This window comes from Colius striatus, chromosome W (genome assembly GCF_028858725.1).
Source record: "Colius striatus isolate bColStr4 chromosome W, bColStr4.1.hap1, whole genome shotgun sequence".
NCBI lineage: Eukaryota > Metazoa > Chordata > Aves > Coliiformes > Coliidae > Colius > Colius striatus.
In genome coordinates this window covers 20,881,275-20,906,843 of record NC_084789.1, presented here as the reverse complement: position 1 = coordinate 20,906,843, position 25,569 = coordinate 20,881,275, and the positions used below count along the sequence as shown (strand labels likewise).

The following is a 25,569-nucleotide window of genomic DNA, read 5'->3' as shown; positions in this document are numbered from 1 at the left end:
CATGTCCAGCTGCTCTGTTTCGTATTCCTGCATCCTCCTCCTGTCACCCTCACGTTCAACAGGTCAAGTTCAGTTTATTGATCCAGTTAGAAATGAAAGATAACTAGTTTTCATTCACACAGCAGCTGCTCAAGCATTTAACTTGGTATAAGAGAGAGGGCTGCTCACAATCCTGCAACTGCAGGTGAGAGAACAAGTACAAGAGATCCCTGATGTTGCACCAACTCTTTAAATCAGCTTAATCTCATCAAGGAGCTACCTTCAGAGCTATCTGCTTGTCTAGATGTCAAAGGAAACCATCTTGCCACATCATAGAATGGTAGGGGTTGTGGAGTCTCCTTCCTTGGAGGTCTTCAAAACCCACCTGGACACATTCCTGTGGGACCTGCTTCTGCAAAGGGTTGGACTGGATGAGCTCTAAAGGTCCTTTCCAATATCATTCTACTCTAATGAAAATCCATATGGAAAAGTTTAAAGGCAAAAAAGTCAACTTTATGTATCAAAAAGACACAAAATTAGGACTTTTTTGGTAAAAACCATTCAAGTAAAAAGCTTTCTTTTCATATTTCACAGTGCTGAATTACATCTGGGTACTAGCCTCCCAGTTCCTCACAAGCTTCACCACCCCTGGAAAAGGTAAACTCAAGTTAAAAGATAAATAGGAAGATAACCCTCTCCTGGTTTGTTTTTTATAAAGAAGAAAAAACACACACAAAGTTGGGAGAGAAGTAGGTTACTTTTTTGTAGTGTCCCAAGAGATTGGTTTAGAATTTTCTAGTCTCTTCCTTATTGTTTTCTCCTTTGCTTGCTACCTAAGAGAAAAAGCAAGAGCCACAGTTTGCATGGGAGGGCATTAATATGGATGAGGATTTACAAGCAGTAAGTCAGGCATGTTTGTCTGTAATGTTGGGGAGGGAGGGGAAGTGCTCTTCATGGATTTCTCAACATCAATGTACTTGGATGCTGATGGTTTAACTGGAAGGAAATCTAGTGTATGTACCCTGAAATGTTAAGAGGTAATTAAGTACTTTAGAAGACATCTTTTTGGTGCAGGATATATGTGTTTCACTTGCAAAATACATGAGCTCATGTAGGATCATGGGGAAAAGCAATGGAAAAGACAAAAAGATAACAAGAAGATAGGAATTGCTTGGTAAAGGAGATTATGAATAGGTAACCAGGAATTCACATGGTAATCACAAGCTCAAATGCATCCTTCAATGTTTCAGGGCCTAGATCCAAACAGGACAAGGCCCCACCACTCCACTCACATGGTGGTAAATTTGGAATGCGGAGCCTTTTGTATTTATGATGCAACTAAGCAAGAGCTCCTACCAAAAAAAAAAAATATGCAGCACTCTAAGCAGTTTGCTTATATTTTTACAACTCCCAGAGTCATAATGGCCACAAACCACAAACAGTTTAAGAGAACCTTTGCGTAAGCACTACTGCTTTTACTCCCTCCCCTAGTGTTTTTGTTCACAAATGGGATTTTCATGATGGTAAATTAGAGTAACTTGTATTTTTATCATTGGGTTGCACATCCATTGTACATTTTCTACATTAACATACCTCTCCAAAAAGTATCCATGCTCTAAGGTGCCTGTAAGAAAGCCTCATTTGACTGGAGCTAGGAAATACTCTTGGGTATGTTCTCACAAAAAAGGCACTCACTTCACTTAGCTTTTGAATTCACACGTTCAGAATGGATGTTTGCAGTTGCAGGTTTGGTATTTGAGTTTGGAGGATTAAAGAAAAAAGAACAGGCAACATCCAACCTTTAGCATTTAAAAGAAATCACTCCAAGCTAAGCAATGCTGCAAGCAAGGTTTCATGGCCATGTTGTTATTCTCTATGACACGTTCACTGCATTTCTTCCTTCTCCCAGTCTCAACCTTTATTTGCCTTCATTCAGTATCCTGGAGCTATGATACACACTCCCCCAGCAGCACTAATTAACCTTCAGAATTCAACATCTCCAGATATTTCATTCTCTTTATATTACTACCTGTATCAAAGCTTAAAATCCACGTTGATGGATCATTCTCTAACCCACCTTCACCATCCAATATCAGCTCCTCAACTTCCCCACACAAATGGGGACGAGAATCTACCTTCTCCTTGCAAAACACATGGGAAGGAAACCTTCTGTCTCATCATCTCTCCTTTCTTTTTTACATTTGAGCCCCCAACAACCAACCCACGCCTCTAATAGAGAGATACCATGTGTCATTAGACTCCACACGCCTTACCCTTATGAAGGAAATCGGAGGGGGAGGGAGGGGTGTTTAACCCTTGTTTTTCCCAGCCCTACGGCAGCAGCTGGGAGGGAGTTCGGTGGGTGGTTGCCTCACGTGGGTGTCACCCGAGCACAGCCCTTGCAAATTCGGGGCCATTCGGTATGTAAAACGCCTTCCTACACCCGCTAAAGGGATGGATCGGATCCTGCAGCAAGTGATTTGCGCCCAAAATATTCATCACTTACCTTAGCAGATTGCACGCTGCTCTCTTTAATTAAATCAAGTGATTTCTAACCGAAAAGATGGGGGTTTAAAAAACTCTACCTGCACGCTCGCTCGCCCCGGCCCCACCTCCACGGCAGCCCTGGCACACCAACGCCACCCAACTTTTATTAACGAAGCCGAAGCCCACGGCAGCCGGGCAGCCCCCGGGCGCGGGGTGAGGGGCTCCCCCGGCGCGGGGCCCGCGGGGAGCAGCGCTGTTACGGTGCCGGGGGGTTGTACCCTCCCCTCCCGCCGCGGTGTGGAGGCTGTGCGCGGCCCCCACCCGTGTGCTGCATCGCGCGGTGCAGGAGGGGAGGAGAGGCGTGGCGGACAAGGGGAGGGGGGGAAGGTCTCACCGCGATTTCCAGCCAGACACCGCTACCCGCCGCCCTCGTCGCCTCCCCATCACACGCTGACAGGTCGCCGGGCGTCGCCCCCTCACATCACCCGCCCCACACACCCCCAATCTGTCGCCACAGGGGGTGGGGGGGACACGGACACACAGACGGCATCCCGCGGCTGCCGGCCCTTACCTGGCGCGACGGCGGCGGGAGGCTCCCCGGCAGCCCGCGCTACCCTCACGGCCCGCGGCTGGCGAGCGCGGGGCGCCTCCCTCTCACCACATCGCCGAGAGCCGCCGCTCCGGGCTGAGCGTGCGCCTGAAGGGGAGGCACGGGATAGGGAGGGGACGGGTAGGGGGGGCGGCCGGTCTCGCCCCTCCTCGGCGGCGCCGGCTCCGCTGTTCCCTCACCGCCCAACTCCCTCGCACGCTCCTTCCTTCCGTCCCTGCCTGCCGTCCGCCCGCCCGCGACCTCCGCAGAGGAACGCCGGCTCCTTCGCCTCTGCCCCTCGCTCGCTTCGGAGCGCGCCGCCGCTACCTGACGGGCGCGCGCGCTGGGACGCACGGGGGGGGGGAGGGAGGGGGCGGGGCGGGAACAGCGGGCGGGGAGAGGGGGAATGGAAGTGCCGGGCGGGCGCAGGTACCCCTAGGCTCTCTTTCTCTGTCTGTGAGGCCGCTGCGTTAGTCATGAGAGGGAGGGTCGTACAGAACTCGCCCCCTCCCCCCTTCTCCGCCCGAGCGCAAGCTGCGCCGGGGGAGGGCTCCTCAGCCTCCCGCCGCGCGGCCGCTGCGGGAAGCGGCGGAGGCCAGATGCGCCTGGAGCACATCCGTGATCGCCGCCTGCGATAAAGCCCGGGCGGGAGGCGGCGGGCGGCGGGCACCGTATCGAGAGGCGGGAAGCGGGCGGGGCCCCTCCCGTGAGGCGGCAGCACCGACCCCTGAGCGGGGGGCGCGGGGTCCTGCTGTGAGGGAATCGCTCCCGGGAAGCGGACCGCGGGCTGGGCCGCGGGGAAGAGAGCTCGAGCGGCTCCGGTATCCGTCAGTGCCTCCAGCAGGGCCGGGGCGTTAAAGGCGCGTTGCGGCCCCGACCCGACGCCCCACGGCCTGCTCGGGAGGGTGCGCGGCCGAGCGAAGCGGGGTCTGGTGAGACCCGGCATTGCCAACAACGGCCCGCAGCGGGCACTGCCCCGGGCTGTACAGAAGGCTCATTTCTGTGCTGTCTAAACAGCCCCACAGCCTCTGACTGTGTATTTAAATCAGACTCTGGGAATGATACCTGAAAACCCAACGGTTTTAACTCATCCTCCCCTAGGAGACGTCAGCTGGACGGTTGAAGCCCAGGTGCAAAAGGAACACACAGGAAGATAAAAGCCATCTTACCTGTGGAAGCTAATGTAAACATTTATTTAAGTTACCTAAAGAGCTAAAGATACACATTGCAACCAGCAATCCAGTCAGCACTGCTCAATGTCCACTGTGAACCATCATAGTGACAGAAATAAGCTTTTGAGTCCAGTACAAAATGGTCCCTTTCATTAAATTAACTAAAAGTACTTACACTCCCTTGGGATAGATGCCTTGCTAAACCTTCTGGGTACAGATTGTTTGTTTCCCTCTAACCCCAGAACGGTGAAAAGCTTTGCACATCATAGAATCACAGAATGGTGAGGGTTGGAAGGGACCTTTAGAGCTCATCCAATCCAACCCCCTGCAGGAGCAGCTCCCACCTAGATCAGGGAGCACAGGAACATGTCCAGGTGGGTCTTGAAGAGCTCCAAGGAAGGAGCCTCCACACCCTCCCTGGGCAGCCTGGGCCAGGGCTCCCTCACTGAAACACTGAAAGAGTTCTTTTCTTATATTTAAGTGGAACTGTTTGTGTTCCAGCTTCATCCCATCACCCCTTGTCCTGTTGCTAGCTACTATAGAAAAAAGTGCTGCCCCAACCTCCTGACACCCACCATTTAGATCTTGGTAACTATGAATGAGATCCCCCCTCAGTCTCCTCCAGACTAAACAGCCCCAGGGCCCACAGCCTTTCCTCAGCAGGAAGATGCTCCAGTGCCCTGAGCATCTTGGTGGCCCTGTGCTGGCCTCTCTCCAGCACTTCCCTGTCCCTCTGCAGCTGGGGAGCCCACAACTGGACACAGGACTCCAGATGAGGCCTCAGCACATATGGCAGAGCAGAGGGGGAGCAGAACCTCCCTGGCCCTGCTGCCCACACTCTGCTGGATGCCCCCAGGCTGCCATTGGTTTCTTGCCCACAAGGGCACGTTGCTGGCTCATGGTCAGTTTATTATCCCCCAGCACTGCCAGGTCTCTCTCCTGGAGCTGCTCTCCAGCAGGTCATCCCCAGCCTGGCCTGCTGCAGGGGGTTGTTCCTCCCCAGCTGCAGGACTCTGCCCTTGCCCTTGGTGAAGCTCAGCAGGTTCCTCTCTGCCCAACTCTCCAGCCGGTTGAGATCTGGCTGACTGGCAGCACAGCCTCTGGGGAATCAGCCAGTCCTCCCAGTTTGGTGCCATCAGGGCACTTGCTGAGGGTCCCTCTGTGCCCTCACCCAGGTGGTTGATGAAGGTGTTGACCAAGACTGGCCCCAGAACCCATCCCTGTGCAACTCCACTGGCCACAGGCCTCCAACTTGATCCTGTACCACATCACGAATGAATGACTAAACTAATTGAGCAAGAGGATGATCTTTGGTTGTGAGTCAAGAAAATAAAGAACCCTATACCTAGGAGGTGTTAATAACAGTTGGGTTTGGTTGTTCTGTGTGTTGGTTAGCAGAGCTGATAACCACCATGCCAAGGTTCTGGAATGAAGCTTGGATCAGAGAGAGGAAATACATATCATCTCTATCTGTCACTTCACTGCTTGGCTTTTGCTTCCAGTGGCATCCAAAAAAATCCCCAAACCCCCAGTAGGGAAATCTTCCTGAAATGTTTTCATCTAAATCTCCATCCTCCCATCTCTTCCATTGCTTCCCGCAGAAGTACTCTCTGTTATTTCTTCTCTTCTTTTGCCCTATAGACTTTTGAAACCACACATAGCCAGAATAATTCCCAACTTATTAGCATAGCAAATCACTGCCTCTCTGCACTTATGGTACCAAGGACGAATAATAGTTCCACCTACAAGGAAATATTCTCAGAACTGATGTCAACTGCTTTCTATACATACCCTTATCATTCCTGAGAAAACAGATGTCAAGGCATTGGGCTTGTAAAAGAGAGGGAGGATCTAACGCTTCCAGTATGGAGCTTAGAAGAGGAAAGGAAAAAGACCAGCAAACCACCAGCTCCTAAATGGGAAGAGAGGAGCCATAGGACCTGAATATTTAGTTATTTGTAGCCAATCCAGCATCATAGACTCATAGAATCATTTCAGCTGGAAGAGACCTTTCAGCTCATGGGGTGCAGCATCTGTTCCAACCCTATCATCCACCAGCCCATTGCCCTCAGTGCAGCATCCACCCATCTCTGAAACCCCTCCAGGGATGGGGACTCCAGCACCTTCCTGGGCAGCTGTTCCAATGCCTGACAGCCCTGTCAGCAAAGCAATTCCTCCTCACATCCAGCATGAACCTCCCCTGGGGCAACTTGAGGCTGTTTCCTCTTGTTCTATGGCTTGTTACCAGGGAGATCAGACCAACCCCACCTGGCTGCAGCTTCCTTTTAGGTAGTTGGAGAGAGTGAGAAGGTCTTCCCTGAGCCTTCTTTTCTCCAAGCTCAACAGCCCCAGATCCCTCAGCCCTTCCTCATCTGAGACATGCTCCAAATCCTTTCCTAGCTTGGTAGCCCAGCCTCTGGATCCTCTCCAGCACCTCCATGTCCTTCTGGTAGAGAGGGGCCCAGAACTGGACACAGGATTCGAGGTGCAACCTCAGCAAAGGCGAGTGCAGGGCATTGATCAGCTCCCTGCTCCTGCTGACAACACTGTTCCTGAGCCAGGCCAGGATGTCCCTGGCCTTCTTGGCCACCTGGGCATGCTGCTGGCTCCTGTTCAACCCACACTGCCAGGTCCCTCAGGTTTCCAGCCACTCCTCCCCAAACCTGTAGCACTGTTGTTGTGGCCCAAGGGAGAATATCAGCACAGGCAGGAGCATAGAAAGATCCTCCCAAGGTTTCCCCCAAGTCTCAAGCCAAAGTTTGTGACTTTAGGGCCTCCTCAGGCACATGTGACTCTTTCCACTGCACACCCAGGCTGTAGGTACAGTGTGCCAATACAGACTGGGGGTGTTCTCCAAAGGAGACCTCAAAGAACTTCTTCAACTCAATGCTTGTGTTGGAAGTGGACGGCCCAGACCTGTGAGACTAGGTTGAGTCTGTGTAAGTGCAGAAGTGCAACTATAGGTATTTTACTGTGAGGGAACCCTGGCCCAGGCTGCCCAGGGAGGGTGTGGAGGCTCCTTCTCTGGAGGTCTTCAAAACCCACCTGGACACGTCCCTGTGCTCCCTGATCTAGGTGGGAGCTGCTTCTGCAGGGGGGTTGGGCTGGATGATCTCTAAAGGTCCCTTCCAACCCCTCCCATTGTATGATTTCAAGAATCTCAACACAAATCACTTCCATCATTTAAAGTCTTCAAAGATTTGGCTGAGAGGGGAGATTTCAGGATCACTGTTCCTAACTTTGGCCCAGAAATCCAATCCAAGCTGGTCACACCACCCCTTACTACATCTATCCCCTTGGCATGAAAACCACTCACTCTTTGATGAGCTAGGGAGACCAAAAGTACACAGAAACCCTCAATCAACCCTTTCTGCTTTGTGTGTTTGTGCTGCAGGCTGACATGAAGTTTGCACAACAGCAAAGGAAAAAAAAAGTGGCTGTACCAAGATATTGTCTCTTAAACAGCCACAATCCCTAAAGGAAGAGAGAAAACCACTTGGTCCTTTTCATCATATATACCATCAGCTCATCTCCTAGATGGATTCTATTAAGTGTGACCATATAAAAGAGAAAACAAACATTGCTTACTATATTCTTATCTAAGAAACATAAGCCTGTGGAGGAAATGTTCTGGTATAAACCTTTAAATGGGAGATACTACTTTTCTTCACACTTCAGCAGTGTAAAAGAACACAAGGGTCTGACATCCCTTTCAGTAAGGAATGAAACAGATTGAGGTGGGTTTTTCTCTTCAGAATGAAAGGGAGATTTCTGTTTTGCTGGCTCTTTAATTTTTGGCAAGAGCACCTTGAGCTCTGGGGAAGTGACTGGGGTTTGTCTGAAGTTAAACAAATGTTTGCTTCATGGCCTTCCTGTCACCAGGACTGCATTATGACACCAGCATTACCCTTCATGTGAACAACAGCTGAAACTGGGCCTTGCAAACAGAGCTTCAGAGTAGAAAAGAGCAGTAAAAAGAGCTTTATTTTCCTGTGCACACCTATTTTGGAGTGAGGTGGCCAGGCAACATGAAAGGAACTGTATTTTGTGAATCTAACACCCAGATTCTAGTTCTCTCAATAATAGAAGACAACAGAGATGAAACTTGTTCTGCTTGCATGTCCTCAAAAATATGTATAACCATAACAGGAAGCAACTCCCAGCCAATCCCATTTCCCTCTGCAGTACGTGGAAGTAGGGAAAAAAAGAAGCCACAATCTCAGATGAAGTTAAAAGGTGTTTGGTCAAGAGATGACAGACAAGTCTTGAGCTGTGCACCAAAGGTCTGTCAGAACAGGAGACTGCTGATTTCCAGGGGGATTTATTTCTGTGATCTGGGGAGGAACAACCCCCTGCAGCAGGCCAGGCTGGGGTTGACCTGCTGGAGAGCAGCTCCAGAAGAGAGACCTGACAGTGCTGGGGGATAATAAACTGACCATGAGCAGCAACGTGCCCTCGTGGGCAAGAAGCCAATGGCAGCCTGGGGGCATCCAGCAGAGTGTGGGCAGCAGGGCCAGGGAGGTTCTGCTCCCCCTCTGCTCTGCCATATGTGCTGAGGCCTCATCTGGAGTCCTGTGTCCAGTTGTGGGCTCCCCAACTCCAGAGGGACAGGGAAGTGCTGGAGAGAGGCCAGCACAGGGCCACCAAGATGCTCAGGGCACTGGAGCATCTTCCTGCTGAGGAAAGGCTGTGGGCCCTGGGGCTGTTCAGTCTAGAGAAGAGGAGACTGGGGGGGGATCTCATTCATAGTTACCAAGATCTCAATGGTGGGTGTCAGGAGGTTGGGGCAGCACTTTTTTTCTATGGTATCTGGTGACAGGACAAGGGGTGATGGGATGAAGCTGGAACACAAACAGTTCCATTTAAACATAAGGCCAAACTGTTTCAGTGTGAGGTGAGGGAGCCCTGGCCCAGGCTGCCCAGGGAGGGTGTGGAGGCTCCTTCCTTGGAGCTCTTCAAGATCCTCCTGGACACTTTCCTGTGCCTCCTGATCAAGGCGAACTTGCTTTAGCAAAGGGTTTGGACTAGGTGATCTCTAAAAGTCCCTTCCAACCCCTCCCATTCTATGATTCTATGATCAGAGACCCTTTGCAGAAGGCCTTTCCTATTGTCCCCAAGAAATTCTCAGCAAGAGTAACATTTCACCAAATAACACTGTGAAAGAAGGGTGTTTGACAAGACCTAAGGGAGTTGTTCTGGTAGTAGAGAGAGCAGAGTGCTTTTAAGCAGGATGATCATATCCCCTGTCTAGGCTGTGTTTCCTCCCACCCTGAAACTTTCCTAATGCTGCTGAGCCAAGAGTCCTTAATCCACCAACCAAATGCCTCAGTCCAGAATTCTGTGTCCATTTAACAGGAAACCTCCATGATTAAAAGAACAACATTGTATACCAAAGAAAGAGAGGATGTATTCAAGCAGATCATCATTTGTCAACAATATCAATCTCACCCATTTTACCCTTGAGAGGCACCACAGGGAGCTTTCATGATTGCATGTGAGCAAGATAGCATCTTGTCTGAAATAACCCACCTCTGGCAAATCTTTGTTAAGGTACAGAATTAAGACACTCTCTGTTGATTAAAGACACCAGAATTTGTACAGACCTAACTAGAATTACCAGCTTTTGGTGTTTCCCCATTCAATTCTATCTGAGTTTTTAAGAGTTCACAAGATCACTGTTAAGGACTGCAGATGGCAATCAGAGAAATGGTTTGGGGTAGGAAAAGCTTCACACCATTTAGCCTTGTCACAGCTATTTATAGGCTGTGTTCAGTGGCTACTGAATCTTGGATTACATGTCATGTTTAGAGAGTCCTGAATAAAGATCCACTGAGAGTTGCTAAATCTGAATTTCCAGCTTGTGTGTGGCCAGTAATTAAAAGTCCAGCACATTATCCTTTGTCATTTATGTGTCAGCATTCTGGAGGGATCCTATCTATGGACTGGTGCTTTGCTGTGATGGTCTGAAGACACAGGCAGGAAAAGATTCATTCACAGAGCTCAAAGTTTGCTGGTCAAGGGGTTGTGCACCCTAAAAACCTGCCTCAGTGTTCTAATTTTTCTAATCAGAAGATGTTACTGTAAAGAAGCTTCTTTCTGATACATGACATGGAGTTTTGTCAGAAGCATGTTTGCACAATCCAAGCTTTCCCACAGATAGCCAGGTCAGCTTGACCTTGGGTGCATGCCAGGAGGAGGCTGCCTGAAAACAGTGAGCAGCTGAGAAGTAAAAGCAGGATATTTTTAACCACAGCTGTACTGAGATTTTGCTTAAACTAAGAGTGTGAGCTTTAGCAATTAACCAATTAGCTTGTGCCGAGTAGCATATTGCTTTGCAGATGTAACCAATAAATGTTATGTTACTATCACCTGAATTCTGTACTATTGTATAAATATCAGTGTGTATTACTAATAAACAAGCACTGAGTCTACCTCTATGAGGATATGTCTTTGACTCCGGAAAGCTCCTGTGCATCATGTTACTTCTACTAATAAATCTTTGTCCAAACTGAAGGGTCAGAAAAACAAGAGACCACCAGTTTCTGTGTTATTTTCTGCCTACCTCATCTATCCTCCTATCCCTTGAGAGAATGAACAAAACCAGCATATTTAGCCTAAAGAAAAAAACATGACAACAACCTTCACATATGCATAAGGTCAACAGGAGATGCAAGGAACTGTTCTCCATGACTGCAACAAACAGGACAAAGGCTTAAAATGCAAGGAGGATGATTCTGATTGGAAATGAGGCCTTGCAGTTTCCTAATTGCAAGGATGGAACTAGATGACTGTGAAGCTGCCATCCATGGAGACCTGTAAGAACAGTAAGCATTTGTCATAAATTAAAACCAGATACAGTTGGGACGGATTTGGGGGTTTTCCTAGGGAAATTCATAGCAGCTATATGAAAAGAGATTTAACTTCAAACTGCAGCAGTGTTTTTGACCACAGGACAAAGTAAAGCCCCAAAGCCTGCTGCAAATCGCTGTTTTCAGCTCGATGGAAAGTTATTAATTCTAAACATTTCTCCCAGATGAGCATGAATATTACCAAGAAAACACTTCACTCAGGACACTATGATGTAAATGAGACGTGTTCTTTAGCACAGGGGTTGGTAGATGAAGGGAAACTCATTCATGGTTACAAATCCACCAAGGGTGGGTGTGAGGAGGCTGGAGCCAGGCTGTGCTCAGTGATGGCCAATGATAGGACAAGGGGTAACAGGTACAAGCTGGAACAGAAGAGGTTCCAAAGCAACACAAGGCAGAATCTCTTCCCTGTTGAGCTGAGGGAGCACTGGAAGGGGCTGCCCAGATGGGCTGTGGAGTCTCCTTCTCTGGAGACATCCCAAACCCAGCTGGATGAGTTCCTGTGTGCCCTACTCTAGGTGGTGCTGCTCCGGCAGGGGGGTTGCACTGGATGAGCTTTCCAGGTCCCTTCCAAGGTCCCTTCCAATTCTGTGAAACAATTTGCAGCATGCACCTGAGCTATGTGGAAGGAAGATAACATTGCTCATCTTCACAATCAGGCTTGGGAAAGCTTCAGCTCAAGAACAGTTCTAAAGCAATGAGAAGGATTTTACAAGCCAACAAAAGAAGTAAGGCTACCTGAAGTAAAACTATCAGGAGTTTGATAACTTGATTGAATATGTTGTAATTGTAAAGAGCACAGTTCTAGTCACAGTCATTTTTTTTTATGAAAGGAAAAAAAAGCTTTGGTTCACTCAATTTGTTTCTGTCAAATACAAACTGGAACTCTCAGTGCTGATGGAATAAGTGATATTTAGTGAAACTGCTAAACCAGTCCCATGTATTGCATTAACCCCTTAGCAGTGCTAACAGAAGATGTGATGATTCTTTCCCAGCAGATCATGTCTCCTGTGCAACTCACACAATAAATGAGGAGAGATTCTTTTATATATTGCTTGCCTACACCAAAATGCAAGGTGTTGTAGGAGAGGAGTGGCCTGAGCAGCTGTTTTGGTAAGTGAACAGCAGCACTGATGAAGAGGAAACAGCACAGTAAGTTTTTCTGGACACAACAGCACCAAAACACTTCCTTCCTTTCATTTCTGAGCTTTAGCTTATGACACTCAACCCAGTGAAATCAGTCAAGGTCCTCTCACTGACCTCAGTAAAGAACTGACCTTTAGCAGTTGATTTTGCTAGGAGTTGATGGTTTCAACTGAGATCTAACAAGCACTCACTTGGCTCACCAAGTTTCAAGATCCCACTGAAAAGAGCGACAGTGCCAGAAACAGCCACACTTTGTGGAAGTGAAATCTCACAGAAGGGGATGTGGAAATGCCTCCCATCTGAATATTGCTCCAAGTCAAAGCACCATAAACAACCATGGGGCTATCTCCATCCAGAGTTTACACACACTAGCTGCTGAATCTTGGGTGAGAGGATTTTTAAAGCATTGTTCCTATCTCCAGGAGGATCTTCCAACTCTGATCCATTATCCCAAGAGGGCATCATTATCATGAACCACAGCAAAACTCCAAATCCTTTCTTCATGACATTCCTAAACTGTTTGCTACACCCTTATGGGAAGCTGATAAGGCAGCTGTGAAAATACCCCATGGAAAGCATGCTCAGATTACAAACCAGTTGGCACCATTTCCACCTCATTTTTTTTTTCTCTCAAGGGAATAAAGACTGTTAGTTTATTCCACTTTTCAAAAGGCCTAGGAACCATAATGTAACCTTCTCTTCATGAACCCAAGGGGTATTGTTAAGTAGGTGTGTACTGATGTAACATTTGGGCTTGCAAGGATCAGCAAAGCAGCTGCCTCTGAACCATGTGTGGGCTACACTCAAAAGATTTGATTACGAGAGGGGGTAGGGGGGGTCTTTCATGAAAATGCTCATCCTACTGTTCCTCTTCAGTGTCTACTGTAACCATTACTGCCTTGCTCATTTGACAGCTTCCTGTCACCATGGCTAGACCAGAGGTTGTGTGTTCACCCCCGAGCAGCACTGACAACACTTCATGGCAATTTCTTTTCAGTCTTACATCTTAAAGACAAGAAACATGGCAAGATGCAGCTTGCTTGGCCTGTTGTGCTGTGTTCTGTTTGTACACCCTTCCTACAGCCCTTTCCAACTGCTCTGTTGTTTTGCTGAAACTCCTTTCTTAAGTTTTCCTGAGCTGCTGGTGTGTGCCATCAAGCTGTTGTTGTTTCATACCCTGGAGATGCCTGCAGTGCAGTGACAGATCTGTGCTGTAGCACAGGAACCCCAAACTTCAGGACAAATGACACTACAGACATACTGGAGCTGAATTTACAAAGTGAAAAGAATGATGCTTTGGATGTTGCAAATTCCTTTTTGAAAGGGTTTTCTTACTTGAGCTGATCCCAGCTCTCTGCTAGCAGTTAGTATCACAACCCTTGCCTCTTTCTCATCTATTTTTGCACTGATACTTAACACCAGCCCACATATGAGAGAATAATTTCTTCCTCTTGGTCTAGATGTGATGTCTGCAGCCTAGACCTGCAACTGAGAGACATAGTTTGGTAATGGACTTGCAACTTCACTAAGCAAAGCTGGAGCGCTACAGATTGCTTCTGCTACCACCAGACTTGTCGTGTGTGTGTGTGTTCCTGCCAAAGTATCCCAGGAAGAGCTCCTAACTAGCTGCATTAAAATGCATCCTGGGATGGGCAGTATGGGAAGGGCTGTATGCCACTGCTTCCAGTCCCTTTCACTTCTATTGCAGCCAGAGTGGAGGGAGTGAAATGTTCACCTCAAGTAAATGTATCCCTTAAAATGTGACAAAATACAGAATGCAGTTTCTACATCACTGCGGCACCTTGCACAGGGCCACCACGATGAGCAGGGAACTGGAGCATCTTCCTGCTGAGGAAAGGCTGTGGGCCCTGGGGCTGTTTAGTCTGGAGAAGAGGAGACTGAGAGGGGATCTCATTCATAGTTACCAATATCTGAATGGTGGGTGTCAGGAGGTTGGGGCAGCACTTTTTTTCTGTTGCACCTAGCAACAGGACAAGGGGTGATGGGATGAAGCTAGAACACAAAAACTTCCCTTTAAATATAAGGCCAAACTGTTTCAGTGTGAGGTGAGGGAGCCCTGGCCCAGGCTGCCCAGGGAGGGTGTGGAGGCTCTTTCCTTGGAGGTCTTCAAGACCCACCTGGACACGTTCCTGTGTGACCTGATCTAGGTGGGAGCTGCTTCTGCAGGGGGGTTGCACTGGATGAGCTCTAAAGGTCCCTTCCAACCCCACCATTGTATGATTCTATGATCCCATTCCAGTTGCTTTGGAGATCCACGAAGGACTGTACATGAACAGCATCAATGGCAGTGTGGCTGGTGCCTCTCTCAATCCTTTCTGAAGCTTTCTTCTCTGAAAGAGGGTGATTTGGTAGAACAAACCACTGTATGTATTGCCTTGAGAGCTCCAGAATGACTTGAAGCCAAGATACCGGAGAACACCACTTGTGCCCTACAATTCATTCCTACAGCTTTGTCATGCCATCTTTTTTCCCCCCATTATGAAAATCTGTTCTGTAACATCAGCTACTTTGCAGTTAATTTGTTTGGTTGGTTTTTTTTAAGGTAAATCATATTTGAACAGAATCAAAAATAAGCAAGAGCTAAAATATCTGCAGTGCTGGGGCTGTGCCAAACACCCACAGATTCTGTACCCTGCACTCAAGTCTTGTCAAGTAGCTCAGCATATCTTTATTTTAATAATTTACTTTCATTTGATACCTAACAGTGGATTGTCCTGATTACTCAAGCAAAGAACAGCAAGAAAAGGAGAGAAAACATTTGGTCAGCACTGGGCACTTGGTGTTTCTATCAGTAACCTCACCTCCACAGCAACTCTTCCACTGAAATATTCAGGCATAGGTGCAATGAGACATCCAGCCCCTGATTCTTGTTGCACAAAGTCTTTTAAATAAGTAATCAGATAACTCTGAGCAGAGAAGAACTGTTGGAGGTTATAGGTCTTTGACAGCTGAGAAAGGCCAGTGGTTAGTAACTCTGTCTGGCAAAGCAACTCAATGAAACAGAGCACTCAGACCTGCTCCTTGGAAAAAGGGAGCTGCAGCAGCCTTGGCTGTTGGGCTAGTGGATTAGGCAACCCCAGAACAGGGACTAGCCCCTACAATGAGTTCATTCAGCAGTCTGTTGTAGTGGTGCAAGCAATATTTACTCAAAGATGGAGAAAGTCTAAATAATGCACATGCAGAGACATACAGAGACAACATAACACAACCAACAGAGTTGACTCAAAGCCACCCTTCCTTTGCTAGCTACCTCCTTATATGCTGCTTCTGCCCATGAGATCACCCAGGGCCCAATTGATTAACTTGCAGCACCTGTTTCTGAAGTAGCTTGCCAGCTGCATTAACTTGTCCCTACCATCTTTATTCAAGCTGGCTGGTCCAAGCTACATTTGTGCCTACAAATCTCCCCTTTTTCTTTTTTGGACCAGCCAGCCTTTAGCAACACATTTCAAAATTAAAGGTATATGAAGAAAATATAAATATTTTTACCCATGGCCATGAGTTTACAACAAGAGGTCAATAACAGCTACATCGCTGAACAATACAATACAGAAATCCATAAAGTCAAAATAAACATAATCTGATATGTGTTGCTAGGAGGGACACACACTGGCAGGAAGGGATGAGTTCTTGGTAGCTCCACTGATATTTCTTTTTCCTGATGTAGTTCTGGACTTCTCTTCAGATCCTTCAGCATGCTGATCTGTGAACATTATCTGCAAGATGGAAGTATCTCTTCATCCGTAGAAAATACACCATTTTTGCTTTCAAGTTCCCATTGGTCGTCTTGATAAGTTCTTAAATTCTTTTAATGCAATACAGATAGCTAGAGGAATTCACAGCAGCATACGTGGTGCCACAGTTGCAAGGGTTTACATTTTAATAGAGTGATGGATTGAGGGTGGATCACTTGGTTCTTTCCTCAAGATTGTGTTTTCCATTGCTCTTACAGTCATTAAGTCCTTTCTGTTGATGTGGCTTGATCCATTTTGCCGGAATCCATTGGGGACCTTGATCTGTAATGACACAAGCAGAGCCTCTTCCCCACGTTAACAGATCCACAGGTCCTTGCCACTCTCCAGTAGTGGGATTCTTATACCAAACTTTAGGTTTGTCAGTAAAATCCAAATCCCGACTCATTTGGGCAAAGTGTGTTAATGCCAGTGGTTCATTCCGGTTTGCCACAATTCTGAGATGATTCATTGTATAAAGGGCTTTCATTAGTCTATCTTCAGGGCTTACCCCCTCTTCCCCCGTTTTTTGTTTTTCTAGCAGGCCTTTTAAGGTTTGATGTGTACATTCAATAATGGCTTGACCGGTGGAATTTCCTGGGATTCCAGTAGTATGTTTAACACCCCATAAGTTCAGAAACTTAGGTGTTCTACTGGCTATATATCCCGAGCCATTATCAGTTTTTATCTCTCTTGGAACACCAAGGACTGCAAAGCAACTCCTCCAATGTCTTATGACATCTCGAGAACTGTCACTGGTTAAGGCTGTGGCCCAAACCATGGCTGAATAAGTATCAATAGTGACATGTATTCGTTTAAATCGCCCAAAGGGAGCATAGGCAGTGATATCCGATTGCCATATTCCTAATGGTGCCAGACCCCTGGGATAGACTCCTACTCCTAGGCCGATTTGATTCTGGCATGCAGGGCACGTGGAAACAATACCCTGAGCGTCCGATATGGTCAGGTCAAACTGCTTCGTCAGCATTTTCGCACTTTGATGAAAAAAATCGTGCGATCTTCGGGCTTGAGAAAATTTGTCAATTATTGGCCCCGTAGGTATCAATAAAGGAGCTGCCACTATCTTGTCAACAATTTCATTGCCAACTGATAGGCCATCTTTTAAGTCTGAATGGCTTTGAATATGTCCAATATAATAAGCAGTTTGACATTCATTTATCTGATGCCAAAGTCGCAGAAATAAGTTATACAAATTCTGATTAGAGATTTCTTTCAACAACGCTCTCTCTAATCGAGTGACGGCATCGACCACATAGAGGGAATCAGAGGTGATATTTAAAGGGACGTCTGATCATTTCTCGAAAGTTTTAACTACAGCCATCAGTTCCAGCAGTTGAACTGAACTGCCTGGGGAGTGAACAGTTAGGTTTTGCCATTTTCCATTCTCCCACCAAACCACTCCTGCTTTGGCTTGGATCTTACTGGCGTCGGTAAAAACAGTCAGGCCTTTAATGGGTACTGCTGATCTCAATGGCCGCTCTTCCATTTGAAATTTAACAGAAAACAATTTATGGGATGGATAATGATTATTTATAGTTCCTAGATATGACAATAAGGCCCACTGTAATTCATCAGATTGTTGCAGTGCCCAGTTCAAGAATTCATCTGTGAGAGGAACGAAAATGACGTCTGCCTCAATCCCTGCTATTTCCAGCAGACATTTCCTGGCCTTAACTATTATTTTCGCAATTGCCTCTAGCCTCATGGTAATTGTTTTTTGCAAATTATATGGCAAAAATATCCACTCCAAGATCCTCAATGAGTCTTTTGCTACTGAATCCCATTGCATCAAGACTGCCATTACATGCTGGTTTTGACTTACCACAGCAATGTTAATTGACAGGTCATGATCATATCGGTGACTGTAGTTATTGACTATCTTGTTTCCTATTTTTTCTATTGCTTGGATTTGCTGCCGAGACAGTTTTTGTGCACTGTCAGCCTCTACTGGGCCCTTTAACAAAGGCATTAGTGGCGCAAGATCCTCATTCGTGATACCGCATATGGTTCGTACCCATTGGATATCACCTATTAGCTTTTGAACATCTGTTAAGTTAGCAATTTCTGTTTTAATTGCCACCTTCTGAGGATAAATGCGTGCATCGGTGATATTACCTAAATATTTCCAAGAGGCGTGCATTTGTACCTCCTCTGGCGCAATCACCAACCTGGAGATGCTCAACTGTCGGTTCACTTCTTGTAGAATGTGATGCTGGTCCAGGTCTTTTCCTGCAATCAAGATATCATCCATATAATGGTAAAGTAAGACACGAGGGTATTTTTTGCACAGAGGTGCCAGCGCCCAGGCAACATAAGTTTGACAAATAGTTGGTGAGTTCTTCATTCCCTGAGGTAAAACAGTCCATTGGTATAATTTTGCTGGCTCTTGTTTGTTAATAGATGGTACTGTAAAAGCAAACATCTCACTGTCATCCTCATGTAGGGGAATTGTGAAAAAACAGTCCTTTAGGTCAATCACCAACAGGGGCCACTCTTTTGGAAGCATTGCAGGAGGGGGTAATCCTGGCTGTAAAGCACCCATGTCCTATATCACTGCATTAACAGCTCTTAGATCATGTAACAGCCTCCACTTCCCTGACTTTTTAGGGATAGTAAAAATTGGTGTATTCCATGGACTGGTGGATGGCTTAATATGACCTTTCTCTAATTGTTCATTTACTAATTCATGAATGTGGGCGAGCTTTTGATCAATCCATTGATCAATCCAAACTGGTTTATCTGTAAGCCAGGTTAACTTCAGGATTGGTCGCCCATCAATGGCCGCCATTAAAAATTTTCATTTGACAAACGAAAGCCCATTTGGCTTAAGGCGTCTCTACCTAAAAGCCAAACTGAAGTGTTCATTACATAGGGCCTAATTTGCACAACATCTATTCTCTCTTGCCCTGTATGCATACCAAATCAGATCCGTGCTAATTTTTGTCATCTGTATTCCTCCTACTCCAACAACAGGGGTGTCTAAGTCTCTAAAGGCCAGCTTTTTGGCCAATAGGATAATGGAACAATGGTAACGTCTGCTCCCATATCCAGTAATGTGTTGTACCCAACCATCTGTTCACCATTTGGAAATGTTGTAATACAACCGTCTGAGTGGGCTTTCCTGTGAAAGTGGCATTGGCAGTCTTACCTCAGGTACTCCTGTAGGCACAGATGTAGCTTGGACCAGCCAGCTTGAATAAAGATGGTAGGGATAAGTTAATGCAGCTGGCATGCTACTTCAGAAACAGGTGCTGCAAGTTAATCAATTGGGCCCTGGGTGATCTCATGGGCAGAAGCAGCATATAAGGAGGTAGCTAGCAAAAGAAGGGTTGCTTTGAGTCAACTCTGTTGGTTGTGTTATGTTGTCCCTGTATGGTCTCTGCATGTGCATTACTTAGACTCTCTACGTCTTCAAGTGAATATTGCTTGCACTACTACAACATTTGGTGACCCCTGACGTTGATACGCCGAGTTAGGTTGGATTAAGAACCCTCGGCAGAAAAGCACTTGGATTCCTGCTTGAAAAGGTAAGTGACTCTGAATAAACTGATATAAGGGGAAATATCATAAGCTAAGAGGAAAATCCTATTGACACCCTTCAGCATATCCTTGCTGAGAAAGGATTCAGTTATGAAAGAGAGGATTTGCAAAGACTTGTAAGATGGGGGCAGGAAGTAGGTCTCTTTGTTTCCCCTCAAGAAGTATATGAAAAGGGACACTGGGGAAAACCTAGGAGACATGTTGAATGATGCTATCGGCTTGTGTAAATCACTATCATCCATTATACACCAGCTAGAAGCTGAGTGTGCTGCAGCTGCTGCTGTGAAAGCAGAAACTGCTGTACCATCTGCGTTCCCGGTAGATGCTAAAAGGTTCTTTGGAGGTGGTGACTTAATAGTACCATCGGCTCCACCTCTAGAAGAAAATACTAAGAGACTCTTTGGAGGGGATAATGTCGTAATACCCTCGGCTCCATCTCTAGAAGAGGAGAGCATGGATGTGAGCCCACCTCCCCCAGAACCTGTTAGAGCACCGTTCCAGGAGCCGAATATGCGCATTGCTTCTCCTCCCCTCCCACCCACCCTTCACCATCCTGCCCCATCCCATCCTCCTGCTATGCCTGAAGGAGTACCTGCAGAGAATGAAAGGTACGTTTTACAAATGACAATGTGGATATGCCATTGCCCCTGAGCTCATCAACCCCTGAGTGCATTCCTCTTCCATCATCACCCCCAACATCTAGTGAAGTTGAAGATCAACAAAGACGATTATTAAAGGAAGAATTAATAACAACACGGAGAAGATATGAAACACACTTTGGCCCACTTGGAGGAACTGATGGAAAAACCAAAAGCAACAGCTAATCAACTGTTGGAAATGAATTAATGAATTAACCAAACCAGAGATTAAAGTTTCATCCCACAGGTGCTCAGAGACCGCAGCCAGATGACTATGGTCCGGCTAAGAAATGGAGAGGCCTCATACGTGATGCGGTAATTAAAGGAGAATTTATTCCACAAGCCTTTCCAGTAATAGTAGCACAAAGAAAACGACAATGGGCACCTTTGGATTGGAAGTTGGAGGTAAGGGAGGCCAGAAAGCTGTAATGCAATATGGCTTGTCCAACCCATACGTTCAAACGTTATTGGATCATATTTTTGCCAGTGGATTGATGACTCCATGTGACTGCCGGAAGCTAGCAGAAACCTTCCTGAAGCCCCACTCAGGTATTACTATGGGAGTCTGAATGGGAAAAAAGAGTTGATGTGGCAGTAGTAGAAAATATGGGACTTACAACAGGGGAGATCCGCGGCGAGTCGTCACAGCAGATATGATGTTGGGTAAAGGACCGTTTGCTGACCCTCAGGTACAAGCCCGACTCTATGAAGCTATTTTGCAGCAAACACAGACACTGGCTCGTCAAGCATTTAAGATCGTTCCTGACATGGGGGGTGCCAGTTTCCCTCATATACAACTATTATACAGAAACCTAATGAGCCTTTCATGACCTTCTTAGACCGTCTAAGAGCAGCTCTGGATCGTATACCAAACATGTCAACTGAAGTAAAGGTGGAATAGGGTTACACTTAGCATTTGCTAATGCTAACCATGACTGCAAAAAGATCCTGCAGGCTCTCCCGTGGACAGCAACTTTGGTCGGACATGATAGAAGCCTGCTCTAGGGTAGGATCGTCAGCCCATCTAGCTGAAGCTATGGCAACAGCATTGAAACCTTTAGTTCAACCTCACAAAGGAAATCGGAGGCCAAAATGCTTTAACTGTGGAAAAATAGGACACCTGAAAAATCAATGTCAGTCCAGACCATTGGTATGAACAAACAGCTCCGCCAGACCATCTGGGTCCAACGGCAGATTTCATGGCAGTTGTTTACAGATGTGGCAAGTTTTGGCCATAGAGCCACTGAGTGCCTCTCTCGAGTGGCCAGACATACAATGCCTAAGGGAAACGGGTTAACGAGTGCAAAAAGGGCGAGCGCAAATGACACAAAAACGCCCTTCAACGCCAACAGCTTCCTGGATGGCCTCAGATCAGCCACTGCAGGAAGCGCAGGAGTGGATGTGGAAACAGCAGTAGATGTAACCATCCACAACATGGGAAGTTAACAGTTATCTAACGCTAACGGACCCCTTGGCTATGGATTAAGTGCTTTGCTTTTAGGACGGTCATCGGCCTCTCAACAGGGTATTTTTGTGCTCCCCGGTGTAACATTGGAATAATGGTAAAAGTTTGGCAGCCACCAGTTCATATACCTAAAGGAACTAAAATCGCTCAATTAGTTCCTTTCAGAGCTAAAGTTCCTTTTGCAGGAAGTCGTAAAGCTTCGAGACGGTGGTTTTGGATCCACTGGAGTACCTGAGGTAAGACTGCAATGCCACTTTCACAGGGAAAAGCCCACTCAGACGGTTGTATTCCAACATCCAAATGGTGAACACATGGTTGAGGTACAACACATTACTGGATATGGGAGCAGATGTTACTATTGTTACATTATCCTATTGGCCAAAAAGCTGGCCTTTAGAGAATTTAGACACCCCTGTTGTTGGAGTAGGAGGAATACAGATGACAAAAATTAGCCCAGACCTAATTTTGGTATGCATACAGGGCGAAGAGAATAGATGTGTGCAAATTAGGCCCTATGTAATGAATACTTCAGTTTGGCTTTTAGGTAGAGATGCCCTTAAGCCAAATGGGCTTTCGTTTGTCAAATGAAAATTTTTAGTGGCGGCCATTGATGGGCGACCAATCCTGAAGTTAACCTGGCTCACAGATAAACCAGTTTGGATTGATCAATGGCCGCTAAGCAAAGAAAAGCTTGCCCACATTCATGAATTAGTAAATAAAACAATTAGAGAAAGGTCATATGAAGCCATCCACCAGTCCATGGAATACACCAAATTTTTACTATCCCTAAAAAATCAGGGAAGTGGAGGCTGTTACATGGTTTAAGAGCTGTTAATGCAGTGATGCAGGACATGGGTGCTTTACAGCCAGGATTACCCTCTCCTGCAATGCTTCCAAAAGAGTGGCCCCTGTTGGTGATTGACCTAAAGGACTGTTTTTTCACAATTCCCCTACATGAGGATGACAGTGAGATGTTTGCTTTTACAGTACCATCTATTAACAAACAAGAGCCAGCAAAATTATACCAATGGACTGTTTTACCTCAGGGAATGAAGAACTCACCAACTATTTGTCAAACTTATGTTGCCTGGGCGCTGGCACCTCTGTGCAAAAAATACCCTCGTGTCTTACTTTACCATTATATGGATGATATCTTGATTGCAGGAAAAGACCTGGACCAGCATCGCATTCTACAAGAAGTGAACCGACAGTTGAGCATCTCCAGGTTGGTGATTGCGCCAGAGGAGGTACAAATGCACGCCTCTTGGAAATATTTAGGTAATATCACCGATGCACGCATTTATCCTCAGAAGGTGGCAATTAAAACAGAAATTGCTAACTTAACAGATGTTCAAAAGCTAATAGGTGATATCCAATGAGTACGAACCATATGTGGTATCATGAATGAGGACCTTGCGCCACTAATGCCTTTGTTAAAGGGCTCAGTAGAGGCTGATAGTGCGCAAAAACTGTCTCGGCAGCAAATCCAAGCAATAGAAAAAATAGGAAACAAGATAGTCAGTAACTACAGTCACCGATATGATCCTGACTTGTCTATTAACATTGCTGTGATAAGTCAAAACCAGCATGTAATGGCAGTCTTGATGCAATGGGATTCAGTAGCGAAAGACCCATTGAGGATCCTGGAGTGGATATTTTTGCCATATAGTTTGCAAACAACAATTACCACGAGGCTTGATGCAATTGCGAAAATAATAGTTAAGGCCAGGAAATGTCTGCTGGAAATAGCAGGGATTGAGGCAGACGTCACTTTCATTCCTCTCACAGATGAGTTCTTGAACTGGGCACTGCAACAATCTCATGAATTACAGTGGGCCTTATTGTCATATCCAGGAGCTATAAATAATTCTGTCCCGTAAATTGTTTTCTGTTAAATTTCAAATGGAAGACCGGCCGTTGAGATCAGCAGTACCTGTTAAAGGCCTGACTGTTTTTACCGACGCCAGTAAGATCCAAGCCAAAGCAGGAGTGGTTTGGTGGGAGAATGGAAAATGGCAAAACCTAACTGTTCACTCCCCAGGCAGTTCAGTTCAACTGCTGGAACTGATGGCTGTAGTTAAAACTTTCGAGAAATGGCCAGACGTCCCATTAAACATCATCTCTGATTCCCTCTATGTGGTCGATGCCGTCACTCGATTAGAGAGAGCGTTGTTGAAAGAAATCTCTAATCAGAAACTGTGTAACTTATTTCTGTGGTTCTGGCATCAGATAAATGAACGTCAAACTGCTTATTATATTAGACATATTCAAAGCCATTCAGGCTTAAAAGATGGCCTATCAGTTGGCAATTAAATTGTTGACAAGATAGTGTGTGGAGAAAAAATGAGGGAGCATGGACATGGATCCCGGAGCATAATGTTAGGCCTGTTGGGGCAAGGCAGCCTGAGCTCTAGTTATATGAATTTAATGCACAATCAAGACCAGAGTCAGAGCCATGGTTAAAGCAGTTGCTGTCATGTAGTCAGTGCAGACAGCAGGTCGCTTTCTGATCCCTCAAGGTCGGACTGTTTTCAGCTAACGAGCTAACAGCTCAAGGTGGAAAACAACTTCGGAGAAAAAACAAGATGGGAAAATGTGAGGGAGCTTGCTTATTGCAGAAACCGCAAGTAGGATGAACATGAGAATGTAATCTATTAGCTGCTGTTGCTGAGCTAGCTTTGAAGCTGCTGTGTATATAAGTTAGAGCCTGCTCTCAATATGGGGAAGAAGATTTCTGCTATCACTCACATTGAGTAGGACTGATGTTTTTTCCCACCCAGCTGAGAATCGGACCCTGGGTTGATCGCCGCATGAAGTAGGCTTTGAGCCTGGGTGTTTCAGGCTTTGAGTCTGGTTTTTCAGGCCAAGAGCTGAAAACTTCGTGGCATATTGCACCCAAACAGGGACCATCACTGGGTGTTACCGGGTAAAGAGCCTGCCTGCGGGGAGCTGAGACTTGAAAATCCGGAGGCAGAGGCAGTCGTCGGAGGAAGCCTGCCGGATCCCAAGCAGAGGTTGCTGTACCCGGGGGAGTGACTACAGGTTGCGGTGAGACGAGGCTCTGACAACATGGATAAGGAGGTAGCACTCTCACTTTTACATCGCTTTAGAAAAGCGGGGGGTGGACTTTAAATTGACCAATTTGTCTGGTCTACTTGTATATGGTAATTGTAAAGGCTTTTTTAAAGACTCTGAGAAATATTTTGATGAGGAGGAGTGGAGAGCATATGGGACTTGTCTTTGGGACTTGGTTATAGACAAAGATAAGACTGCTCGGAAACTGATGAAACAGTGGAGAGAAGTAATTAACTGTTTGAAAAAGTATAAGTTGGAAAAGGGTTTGGCCACTGCTGTAACTCAGTGGCTTGATATGCCCAAGACTGTAGCCGAGCCAACAGCTGGACTGTTTGGTATCAGGACTAATTATGTCTCACCTCCCTTTTCTGGTGAGTGGCGAGAAATTGGAAACATTCTCTGGGAAGCCACTATTAGTGGTGATAAGGACAATAGTAAGATCAGTAAAGATCTAAGTCTCCTTTGGAGAGATGTGATAAATACTTTAAAAGAAATGCAAGCAGAGCAGCGAATGGCCATGGCTGCAGCCCTGGCGCTGACTGTTGCGCCGAGGCTGAAGGAGACAGACAAGGGAACGGACAGCTTCCTGCAGGAAGTATTAAAGAAACTGGAGTGACAAGAGGCCATGGAAACACAGCCTGTCGCCACTGAAAGCCATCCCGGTGCGCGGCCCGTCGCTGAGCGGGGCGTGCTGAGGAAAAAAAGGAAAAAAAAAAAAAGAAGATAAAGTTCTTCTCTACACAAGAGTTTTTACAAAGTCAGAGAGGCGAAGGGTCTTCGGAGCAGAGCTCCCGCGGGAGAGCTGCTTCCCATTCGAGCCCAGCCCGCCGAGTTAC

The 25,569-nt window shown here is 46.5% G+C and overlaps 2 protein-coding genes across 7 annotated transcripts in view; one reads left to right on the top strand and one right to left on the bottom strand.

Annotated features, from left to right (window-relative positions):
* The window catches only part of LOC133628672 (protein TANC2-like), a 300,674-nt gene extending 297,321 nt beyond the window's left edge, over window positions 1-3,353 (bottom strand). For all 6 annotated transcript variants that reach the window (XM_062017099.1, XM_062017100.1, XM_062017102.1 and 3 more), the window contains exon 1: window positions 3,038-3,353. The gene's annotated coding sequence lies outside the window, so the exon portion shown is untranslated. The remainder of the gene's footprint in view (window positions 1-3,037) is intronic.
* A 17,217-nt stretch (window positions 3,354-20,570) lies between these two features.
* Window positions 20,571-25,569, top strand: part of LOC133628641 (uncharacterized) — a 93,173-nt gene continuing 88,174 nt past the window's right edge. The window contains exon 1 of the mRNA XM_062017051.1: window positions 20,571-20,598. Within this exon, the coding sequence (XP_061873035.1) occupies window positions 20,571-20,598 (28 nt within the window). The remainder of the gene's footprint in view (window positions 20,599-25,569) is intronic.